This window comes from Rattus norvegicus, chromosome 14, assembly GCF_036323735.1.
Source record: "Rattus norvegicus strain BN/NHsdMcwi chromosome 14, GRCr8, whole genome shotgun sequence".
Taxonomy (NCBI): Eukaryota; Metazoa; Chordata; class Mammalia; order Rodentia; family Muridae; genus Rattus; species Rattus norvegicus.
In genome coordinates, this window is record NC_086032.1 from 4279518 (window position 1) to 4291519 (window position 12002).

Below are 12002 nucleotides of genomic sequence, written 5' to 3' on the forward strand. Positions count from 1 at the left end.
ACTTAAAAAAAAAAGGCAAAGCCTTAAAATAACCTGTATAATCCTATAATCAATCACTCTCTCTCCCTCCCCCGCACCTGTGTGTGTGTGTGTGTGTGTGTGTGTGTGTGTGTGTGTGTGTGTACACCGGAGGACAACGTCAAGTGTTTTGCTGTACTGTCTTTGTTTCATTCCCTTGAGATAGTCTCTCGCTGAACCTTGGCTAAGTCACAGTGCTCCTATATCGACTGTTGACTTGGGTGGTGGGATTCATACTCAGGTCCTCATGCTTGTATTTCTAACCAGAAGCAACTCTGCCACACCCCTCCCTTCCTCTCACAGTTGCAAAGGAGCACAGGGGATGTCTACAAACACTTCTAGTTCTCACACTCGGTGTGTCAGTACTGACATCTACCACACAGGGACCAAGAATGCTGCACTTAACAGTCTGCAGTGACTGCACGAAATGAGGGTGCACACATGAGCCTATAAACTGTCAGCGAATCCAAAATGTCAGCAATGCCTAGGTTGAGAAACCATGTATGCACTGCCCCATCACCTCTTAACCCCAAGGACTACCTTACAACATTTGTTCCACTCAGCTTACAAAGGGCTCCTTGCTGTTTCCAGAACACAGCAGATATAGACCCATGTTTCCGCTCACTGCTCCCTCTACCAAGAATGCCTGTATCTGTGGTGCTCACTAATATACCACTTCCAGGACTTGTCTTCTGTTGATTCTTGAGTATAAGCAGATTGCCCTTGATTTTTCAATGCCTTTTGGCTATACCTCGACTCTCTAGTCTTGTCTTCGAATTGCTCAGCAAAAATAGTCTATTCTGGTCAAACCAGTCTTCTTCCTGTCTGACGTTCATTCAGTCCTACCTTTGTTCATCCGTTTCCCTCTACCAAGAATGTTCTCTCTCCCATCTGCTATGTACATAAGACAGGTATGAAGTAAGGAAAGCATGGAGGACTAGAAATAAAAATTCTTCTAAAACCCGCTGTGGAGAAATCTGTATCATGCCTTCTATTTTATTTCAGTAGAAAGATAGCCAACCCCAGGCTAAGCATACACTATTGGCTTCATGTGGAGCCAACACAACTCTGTTCGTGTTTCCTACAGTCTGCTACAGTCTTTCTTCAGACGGCAGCCCCACTCACCTCCTCTCAGTCTATGCTCAGATGTCATCTGTTTCTTGGGCCTTTCCCTCAAAATTGTTATCTTCTAACATACATTATTTTAAAACTGTATTCTGTGTGTTTGATCCCTTCAGACTGGAAATGAGTTCCACAGAGGTGGAAGGATCTGTCCACTCTGTTCACAGGTAAGTCCCAAGACTCAGAACATTACCCAGATACACACACACAAGTACTAAAAAGGTATTGTTAAATGAAGTCAAACCAAACCCCTGAAATGAAGTTTCTCATTTATAAAATGCAAACAACTAAGACCTCCAAGTACTTTCTTTTTTCTATTTTTTTCTATTTTTCGGAGCTGGGGACCGAACCTAGGGCCTTGCATTTGCTAGGCAAGCGCTCTACCACTGAGCTAAATCCCCAACCCACTCTCCAAGAACTTTCAAGTAGGGAACATTAGCCAGAGGTAAGAGCAACATCTTTCATTCAGAGTGCTCTGCCCACAGTTAGGGACCTTTGCCTAGAATTAAGCACCAAGAGGTCTAGGCTACAGCCTGAACAATCCTCATGTGGCAGGCAGCGTTTGTGTCTATGGTACTATGACAGTATCTTCAGAGGCGAATCCCTCCTGGAGTTATATTAAAATATATATAAAAGATGCAATACGAAGGACCTTTTCTTTTTTTTTCGGAGCTGGGGAACGAACCCAGGGCCTTAGCAAGCGCTCTACCACTGAGCTAATCCCCAACCCCACGAAGGAGTTTTTTAACATTAGTAATGAAATAAACTTGGCCTATGTGATGCTGAATTCCGAGGACTACCTTTATAGAACTCAACTAACTCTCCAGCAAAGCTTTCTGTCGTTTCAGAAACCCACTGACCTTACGACTTTAGAATTGTGGACTCACTTTCATTTAACCGCTCTCTACTCGCTATGAGTAGCCTCTACATTCAGCTAATTGCTGAAACACCTTAACATTTTTTAAACTGAGCACCATCATTTCCATACATACAAATGTACTAAGATTTTCTTTAGCCAATTTTCCATCCTCTAATCTGTCCTAATGTTGACACAAAATTAAACTGTTAATTTTACTACATCGCTGTCTTCAAAAATAGATTCTTCAGCACTCATTAAATACATAATACTTTCTATATGACAATAGCCTTTCTCAAATCTGAAGTACCTCTTAATTTTTAGAGATGCTAAAAATTAACTATATCCATAAGAACAGGCCTGGAAAGATGGCTCAGCAGGTAAGGACAAGAGCACCTGCTGCTCTCACAGGAGACCCAGGTTTGATTCCCAGCACCACATCAAGCTGCATGCAATCACATGTAACCCAGTTCCAGGGACCCAATGCCTTCTTCTGGAGTTCAACAGCATTGTGCACACATGGCATACACACAGAAAAGCAGGCTCACTCACACATAAACATTTTTAATGGTATAGACTTTACTAGTCCATCTGCTTTGGTTTCATGAATAGATATTTGATATGACAGCTAGATTTTGCATTTCTCTGGTAGTTTAACATATCTACCACTCCCCCGTGTGTTTCATGTAATGTTTTGTTTTGTTTAACCTCCAAATTATTCTGTGCTTCCTTTTTCTGTTATCATCTTGGGTCTTAACGATATTAACTATCAAAACAATATGCATGGCATTCTGCATTGTCTCCTACGGCTGCAGCTAACCACAAGCCAGCATCAGGCTTTGTTAACAAGTAACCAGGCCTCGTTACGGTTTCCTCTGGACAGCTTTCTATCACACATTTGCTCAGGGAAAATGGCCTCGAAAACAAAGCCAACATGTATTACAACAAAAGTTGCCTAGAACCAAGATAGAAATCCACTTAATCTATGTAACTCAACACCAATGTCTTGTCAACAAAAGTCATTCAGCCAGTTTCCTGCAAATCTATCACTGAGAAAGTAGTAAGAAGTAAAGAATCCTATGTAAAATAAAACAGATGCAAAGTCCAAGTAACCTAACTTCTTCTTCTGATCCCAAGTTCAAACACTGTACACAGAACTGGAGACATCAGTGTGGCAGAAGACCCGGATGGCTTCTTCAGACTCTAGCAAGTGTACATGTTCACAATCTCTCTCTCTCTCTCTCTCTCTCTCTCTCTCTCTCTCGCACGCACGCACGCACACACACACACACACACACACACACACACGCACACACACACCAGAAAAACAAACGCTATATTTAGTCTGACATTAACACTGAGATTTATAAATCAAAAGTCAAAAGAACATCTGAAACAAAGTGGCACGGGCTTCCTGCATTAACATTTGTGTCTCCATGGATATGAGGAGAAAAGCCAAGCTATATCGGCTCAGCAAGGTTAAAAGGAGACGGGAGAGGACACTCACCGTTGAAGTCCTGGTAAGCACTCCTGCACGTAGAGTGCACATAATCTACGAAGACACAGAAACAGCAAGGAATTAGTGTGCTGTGAGCAAAGCCCAGATCTGCATACTCATCTACTCAGTCATTAAATCAATTACAAAAAAAACTGGGGTTCGAATAACTACAAATATGCACGTGGGGAAACATATTACTCCTTCCCTGCCTACTGGCAATATAAAAACTAGTTTATGTCCATATTTGTAACTGCCAAAAGAGGAGACCCAGTATTAATTTAATTTACATCAAGTAAAGGTAAAACAAACTTTCAAAGAGGGTGATGGATGTGGAAACTGATCTTGTGGGATACAAATGTGTCAAGGTCAGCATTTGTTTTACCACGTCATCTGTTCTCTCTAAATACTTCAGAAGCTTGTGTAAAAACACATATGCATATATGTATGAGTGTGTGGGCTGTATCCATCCAGGCATAATGGTAAAGCCTTTATTTAACTCAACAAATAAAGACTGAAAGAACAGAATTTAATAGAGTTTCTAGATATAACCAAATCCTGGCACACGACAGGTTCAGACTCAGACATACTCAAATCTACAGCCCAACTGCAGCAGTGGTGGCTAGGGATGGGCAGTTAAGAGATTATCACTAACATTGTTATTTTTGTTATCATTATAGTGAAAGCAAACACTCCAAATTTGACAGCTATTTTTTCAATTCTCTACAGAAAATGGATTTCCTCACTGACTGACTCCCCTCACTCTGCACACACACTACAAGGTTAACTTCTGGCACACCACATACGTTGGTAGTGTCATCAAACTTTGGTCTAAAACATACTTTTTCTTTTCAATGTCAACTCTGGCTATTGCAAAGAGTTGTAATTTAGAGTCACCTACATCAGAATGAGTCACAGTCCAGTACTAAAAGCACAAGCTATTCCGAAGAGCTAAACTACTTCAAAGCGACTGAAAAGTACTCCGAAAGGGGTGATTCTTTCTCCTATACTTACACTTAACAACCTTAACTTCTTGTAGCAAATCAAAAATCAGAAGTTCATGCAATACAACATATGCTAAAATCACACCTTATTCAGTGTCAAAGTCCATTTCTGGTGGAGGCAGAGGCTTCCATAACAAGAAATGGACCGGTTTTATTTAGAAATACCTAGTTCCTGGAGATTACACCCAGTTTAATCCTAAACTGTCTCCTAACACTGTCACTACTATAGATCGCTTTATCGTGACACTGATTCCTATAAAAGTTGAGCAAGGTCTGAAGATGTCAAATTAACTGTACTTCACCGCCCTGGGCAGAACGGCTGTAAGAACTAGTGCAGAGAGGTCTGAAAAGCAACCTTACAAATCGGTTTATTTAATCAGCAAGTCCAACTAGGAGTGCTGTGCACCGATCTAGCTGAACGTGAAGGGCATCTGGGGCTCGCCGTGCCAGAATTCTAACTTAGGCAGCATCCATACACAAGCCCCACCACCGCCATCCTTTAAATAAAGATGCACTACTGTCAAGGAACTGTTTCAGATGAGGTATTCACAAGCAGGTAAAGCAGGTGAGATATCAAACAGCCCGGTCTGCTACGTGGTAATAACTTGCAGATTTTGCTTCTGAGGGAAGCGAAGCCCACCTCGATGGAACTAAGCTTAGGGACGCCCTTTTTACTCGCCTCACAGAGAAGCACCGCATGAGCCCGAGGCAGCCTGTGTCGAGCAAGATTCCAGAGCCCGGGGCAACGCGGTGAGGACCGGCTCCACCCGCCACCGGGTCGCTGCCCCGAGGGCCCCGTGAGCTGGGTCACCGCTCGGCCAGGCCGGGAAGTTGCAGGCGGCCGCGGGCGAGGCCGCGGGGCTCGCAGAGAGGCCGACCCCCTAGGGAGCAAGGCTCCCGTCGGCCGCACCCTCGCGTGCGGCTCCGGGACCACGGGGCTCCCGCCCCGGCCCGCGGCCGCCGCGCGGCCCACAGAACAAAGCCACACGGCCATCTTGAGGCGGTAAACAGACCCCCGGCGCAGGCCGCCCGCCGCCCTCCCGCCCGCCCGCCGCGGCGGCCCGCCCCGCGCGCCGCTCACCGTCCTCGAAGTCCATGCTCGACGCCGCGGGGATGACGGTCCCGGCGCTGCGCTGTGGCCCGAGGCAAGCGCCCGCGACACGACGGTGTCCACACGATCGGCCCGCGCGACCGACAGCGGCGCTACTGGCCGGGAAGCCGCAGGCCACAGCGAGGCTGGGGGCGGGGCCGGACGGGCCTGCCAGTCGCCTCAGAACGGCCTTCGATTGGCGGACGCGAGGCGGTGGGCGGGTCTCGCGTGGGGGTCGGGAAGCGAGGCGGTTGTCTGGCTCCTGGGTCCTGACCCTGGGGAGCGCGGCGGACGGAAGGTGAAACGGGAGCGCGGAAGGCTGGAGAGGGATGTTCTGGAAGGACTCCGTTTGGCCGGCCATGTTGGAGCCTGGCAAGAGCGACGGGGTCCAGGAGGGAGTACTTTTCTTTCTCTTGCACGAACTCACCAAATCACATGGCGACCTTTGGCTTCTGTTGGCTGGAGGAGTGTGGAGGAGAGATTCCAAGTTCTTATGGAGTTCCTTCCTCTGACACACACAGAAGTGTGGGGCGTGCACAGGAGCCCAGATTGCCAAATACGAAACGATCATGAGACTATCCCCAGACAGGCTGCTAGCCACTGCTGGGGTTTAAGGTGTAAAACAGCTGTGAAAGTTCGCAGATGGGAAAGATTTGGCAGGAAGAAAGTAGTCCACAGCTCCAAGGACAGTGAAAGAGAGAGGGAGACAGACAGAGAGACAGAGATTATTCCACTTTAAAAAATGTGTTGGAGGGGTTGGGGGATTTAGCTCAGTGGTAGAGCGCTTGCAGGCCCTGGGTTCGGTCCCCAGCTCCGAAAAAAAAGAAAAAAAAAATCGTGTTGGAGCAGACACAAAGGTATTCACTCAGGAACACTATGGGAAGACTATTTTGGTCTTGAACCACAGTTTTAAATAACTTAATTTTCTTTCTGTTTTCACAGAGCAAATGGCGGTGACAACAAATTGGTTACCAGATAGGAAGCCAGAAGTCAAATTCTAAGCACTTTTTCGGGGTTCAACCCATTTGCTAAATCCCGTTCGGAGGAAGCAGGAAATAAAACGGGAAGCACAGCAAGGTGTACCACAGTAGCCCCAAATCTGGGCACGGAAATCTGGGCACGGCCTTGTGTCCTGCTCATCGTCTTCCTCCTCCACCCTCCTTGACTCATCCGGTTCTCCACCCTTTCCCTGATTCCTTCTCTTCTCCCCTCCCACACGTTTTCTGTTCACCTGGGCTGAACGTGTTGAAAACCGAACTCACAATTTCCCTTCTCAGACCTGCTTATTCTCGGATTCTTCCGGCAGTTCACCACGCGCAACCGCCCACTAATACTGCTCCTCCAGCCTCCCACTTCCAATCCACACACAAATGGAGCCTTTGATCATCATATTGCCACCTAAAATATCTTAAGTCCGCCCCTGCCTTTTCCATTTGCGCGGCCACTACCTGAGCTAGGACACTCACTGCCTCCCTGCAAAACTCTTGATTTCTCTGCCCTTCAGCCTCACTCGGGCCCAAGTGATCAAGATGCAAATCTGGTCATGTAGTTCCCACACAACCAGAAGTAGATCTGACAGAGCACAAACAAAAGGTGGAAATACTGCCTGACCCTTGCCTTCTCCCGGTATCTCTCTCCCCCTCTCCCTGTTCTCCCCCCTCCCCCCCCCGTGTGTGTGTGTCTCCTTTATAAAGACTTTTTAAAAATTATGTGTAACTTTAATTTTTTCAAAACCTATTTTTAATGATGGTTCTTGAACTCTTTTAACCTCCTTTTTAGCCCACCACCACCACCAGCAGAAAGGACAGGGGTGGGGAGGAGGGGAGCTGTTTAGAAAGATTCTTTGGAGCCACTCCCTTTCTGTGTTGTCTGGAAATCGGCAGTTCAATTCACAGGTCACAAACGGCAGCTCCATTCACCCACAAACACTTCAGGGATACACCAACCCGGCGGCGTCCTTCCACATCGGTGCTTTAACAGAACATGCGTTCACCTGCGTCTGCTTCAGCCAAACATTCTCTGCCTTCATCTCCCACCCCTGTCCACTTTAGCTAAACGTGCCTTTGCCACCCAACCAACTTTCCAAAGAACCCTTAAGTGTCCAGTCCAGTTATGAGTGTGCATTGTCTCTGTGTGCACATGTGCACAAGCGCAGGCGCCCGTAGAGGCCAGGAGAGGGCGTCCGATCCTCTGCAGCTGAAATTATTGGTGGCCAAGAGCTGCAGGACTTGGGTGTTAGAAACTGAACTCAGGTTCTCTGAAAGAGCAGCAAGCACTCTTCACACCGAGCCCTGTCTCCAGCCCACTCTCCCCAGCTTGGTTATCAGTTTCAGACTCCTGCCTCTCCAAACAGCCCTTTGCTTTGTCACATCTGCAACCGGATGCACCCTCCAAACGTAACTCTGACCTACTTTTATAAAAACCATTCTCAGGTCTCACTCCCATGTCCTAAGCTTGCATTTCCCAGGTCTACATGATTCAAAGTCTCATTAAAACAGGGTCACAGACAGTCATGCTGGCTGGAGGCCAAGAACGGCCATTCCTACAAACCTCCAGGGGCAACAGCTGCTGGTAAGCCACACCCTAAGAAGCAAGCCCTCTCACCCACAGACTTGGCTTTGAGCCCTCTTCATTCAAAGCTCTTTGCCACCATAAGGTCCCCTTTGTCCCCTTGCTGTCAAGAGAATTTGTTTACCAAGTCAAACTCTTCCCTAGTGGATTTTAATTCTTTGCTTTCCTGTTTACCTTCTGGCAAAGGAATGATTTTATAACCTAAGGTCCTAAGACCTGAGCATGACTGAAAGGGGGTGAACATTGGTCACTATATTCACACACACACACACACACACACACACACACACATTTCTCTCTCCCTCTCACGTGTGTGTGTGTGTGTGTGTGTGAGTGAGAGAGAGAGAGAGAGAGAGAGAGAGAGAGAGAGAGAGACCACATCCCCTTCCTTCACCTTCCCTTCCCTCCCCTGGAGGAAAAAATGGCCAGTCAAGGAGCAGCTAATGCAGAAGCCGGTATACTGAGTGCTAACACACACACACACACACACACCACACACCATACACACCACACACACACACACACCACACACCACACCACACACACACACACACACACACACACACACACACACACACACACAAAAACACCCCTCTTCCCCTCCCTCCCTCTTTTCCGAACAGGAAGCATTTCTACTGAGGAAGTGGCCATACAGAGCCACCCTGTGTCTGTCTCAGTTACTGTCCTATTGCTGTGAAGAGACACCATGGCCACGGCAACTTGGTTTCAAGAGGATTTAATTGAGGGCTTACTACAAGTCCAGAAGGTGGGCCCACAGCCATCATGGTGGGAGCCTGGCAGCGGGAGGCATGTGACTGGAGGAGTAGCCGGAGACTTACATCTGACCCCTAGGCAGGAGGCAGAGATACTGGAACCTCAAAGCCCAGTCACACCCCTCCTCTAACAAGCCCACATCTGATCATCCTTCCTAAACAGCCCAACTGGGAACCAAACACTCAATCACGAGCCTACAGAGCTGTTCTCATTCAAACCACTTCGTCCTATACTACATGAGAAGTCATCAGCCTGCCCCACGTTTACTTATTCAACCAACTCTGACACCTAGCATGTGCCAGGCACCCATCTTACGTCATTGTTATCACTAGACTCCAGCTAGGTTCATCTTTGTTGGACGCAGCTCCGTACCCTGAGGGCCCAATCGTTTGTACACAAAGCCACGCATTATTTCATCTTCTGTATATTTTACAGCAGACAACAGGTTAATGAATCCCAGACCAACAACTCTATTAAAAGTTTAATGAGGGGGTTGGGGATTTAGCTCAGTGGTAGAGCGCTTGCCTAGGAAGCTCAAGGCCCTGGGTTCGGTCCCCAGCTCCGGAAAAAAAAGAACCAAAAAAAAAAAAAAAAAGTTTAAAGAGATACGGGGGTTGGATGTTTTATGTCAAAAGACGTGGGGATTGAAGTGAGGCACGGGCTACAGGGACAAGAAGGAAAGAGAGGTTATACCTAGGACCTGTTCTTAAGGGAGTGACATCGGAGAAGCTACAACCTTGAACCCAAGAAGAGTCAGGTGTCTGAACTCACTGATGACCCAGAGTCCTTTGTTCCGCAGCTGCTAACCCTCCGTTGCCACAGCATCAGCATGGAAAATTTGCCATTGCCATAAACAAACCGGCACTTTCACATGACCCCGATGCTGACTACCTCTCTGCACTTCCTCTCGTCCATCTCTATTCTTCAAGTTCACGATGAACATCTCCTCTTTCTGAACATCTAAGGACTGCATCTGAACCCCGTTCTATGTAAACACATCCAGTTTCACAGCAGGGTTTTCGTGATCACTTATGAATGAGTTTATTATAGTTTGGCCTGACACCTCGTTCATACTTTTTTTTCTTAGATTTCTGTGATGGTTTGTGTATACTTGGCCCAGGGGGTGGCACTATTAGGAGGTGTGGCCCTGTCAGAGTGGGTGTGGCCTTGTTGGCATAGGTGCGTCACTGTGAGTTGGAAGGTCTTCCTCATCCTAGCTGCCTGGAAGCCAGTATTCTGCTAGCAGCCTTCAGATGAGGATGTACGACTCTCAGCTCCTCCTGCACCATGCCTGCCTGGATGCTGCCATGCTCCCATCTTGATGATAATAGGCTGAACCTCTGAACCTGTAAGCCAGCCCCGATTAAATGTTGGCCTTTGTAAGGCTTGCCTTGGTCATGGTGTCTGTTCACAGCAGTAAAACCCTAACTAAGACAATTGCCCTGGTTGTCACTGTGAATGCTGGCGGGGAAGGAGATTATCTGCCTACAAAGACAAGGACGTTGGATCCCCACAACTGGTGTTAGAGATGGTCGTGAGTCAACTCATGTTGGTGTTGGGAACGAAACCTGGGTCCTTTGGAAGAGCAGTAAGCACTCTTAACTGCTGATTCATCTCTCCAGCCAAACTGGAACGTCTTGTACTCCTGAGACTTACGTGAAGTTTCTCCCTGATTTTGATTTAGGACTTTAAAAGGACGAAGGCATCTCCAAAAGCTGAAAGGAATAATGATTAATAAAAGAATAATAAACGATAATGAGTATGCAAAGCCCTTTGCGTGTGTTCTCTACCTGTGACAATGTGTGCTTCCATCACCCCCAATTTACAGACGAGGTAACCTTCCTTGCACAGGATGCACGGCTAACAAGGCAGGCAGGCAGACTCAGTCACCCTGGCCCCTTGTCTGCCTAGCATTGTAAAGTGCCTACTGTGCTCCTGTGCCCTGCTCCTTGCTCCCTCTCGAAATCATGACCCCCTCCCCCGGGGAAGACGATTTCTCTGACTCTTGGAATCCCCCGGTTGCGGAGGCTCGTTCGTTGTCTGTGGCTGGGGCCTGTGAGATCTCCTCCTCCCGTGATGACATGTCTGGAGGTCTTCTACTCCTTCAGGACCTGTTTAGGCTTCGTGTCCGGGTACCATGAGTGAAGCTCCCCTGCTATTCCCAGGAGACACATTCTCACAGCAGCCTTCCTGTTCCTCTGGCTCTAACAATCTCTCCGCCCCCTCACCTTCCAAATGTTCCCTGAGCTTTAAGTACAGGAATTACGTTACAGATTTGTCAGTGAAGTTGGAACCCCCACCACACACACACACACAATCACTTGTCCTCTGCATTTGACCCGCTGTGTATTTCTGAACTGATCTCCCATAGCAAAGGGAAGCAGCTTTGACATAGAGTGTAGTGCCAAGGAGTGTTTGATGTTCCAAAACCAGACAGGAGCCGATCTGATGCAACTCAGAGCAAGGCCTTTATTCTATTCGAGCTAGTTCCCCTCTCCCCCACAACACGCAACACACCACCATCACACAGGATGGTTTTGGTGGTTGCTGGGAGCCCCAAATATCCATCAGGGCAAAGCTTTATAATAAGTAGCAGTGATGGGGGTGGGAGGGTAAGTGTGCAAGCATCTGATTGGAAAGCCACTGTGGTCTTTAACATAATGGCTGGGGCTGGGAGTCACATCATAAACTTAATCTCTGTTTCTCTGTGCGCTGGTGCTCATTAGGCAGGGGGAGGCCTTGTACCCTAAGGGTGCAGGTTTGTTGGGGTTTAGCCTAGAGACTAGAGCTAGGCTCTGGTTTTGTTGGGGGCTACTTGGAAACTAGTGTCAAGTACCAGCCTGTTAGTTTACCTGAGTTCAAGCTCAGGTCAGGTTCTCTAAAATGGAGTCTGAACTTAAAAGATGTGGCCTCTCAGGGTAACACCTGTCTGCAGTTATAAGGGTAGATATGTAAAATGCGGTTAGAAATGTATGCCGGTTTAAAATAGAGAGGTGGTAAATATTCTTCTTCTCTAAGCTGCATAACCTCACTAGCCCCAGGTGGTTGGTGAGGTCTCCCACACCAACCATG

At 47.5% G+C, this 12002-nt stretch overlaps 1 protein-coding gene across 4 annotated transcripts in view; it reads right to left on the bottom strand.

The window, feature by feature from the left end:
- Positions 1–7288, bottom strand: part of Zfp326 (zinc finger protein 326) — a 40725-nt gene extending 33437 nt beyond the window's left edge. Inside the window, exons 1-2 of one of the 4 annotated variants that reach the window (XM_039092633.2) lie at positions 5577–5741; positions 3504–3548 (exon numbers count right to left, since the gene is read on the bottom strand). In XM_039092633.2, the coding sequence (XP_038948561.1) occupies positions 3504–3548; positions 5577–5592 (61 nt within the window). In that variant the 5' untranslated portion in view covers positions 5593–5741. Of the gene's footprint in view, positions 1–3503; positions 3549–5576 lie in introns of all 4 variants that reach the window. The other 3 variants (XM_039092635.2, XM_063273732.1, XM_039092634.2) reach the window with 3 other exon arrangements.
- Positions 7289–12002: the final 4714 nt, after the last annotated feature.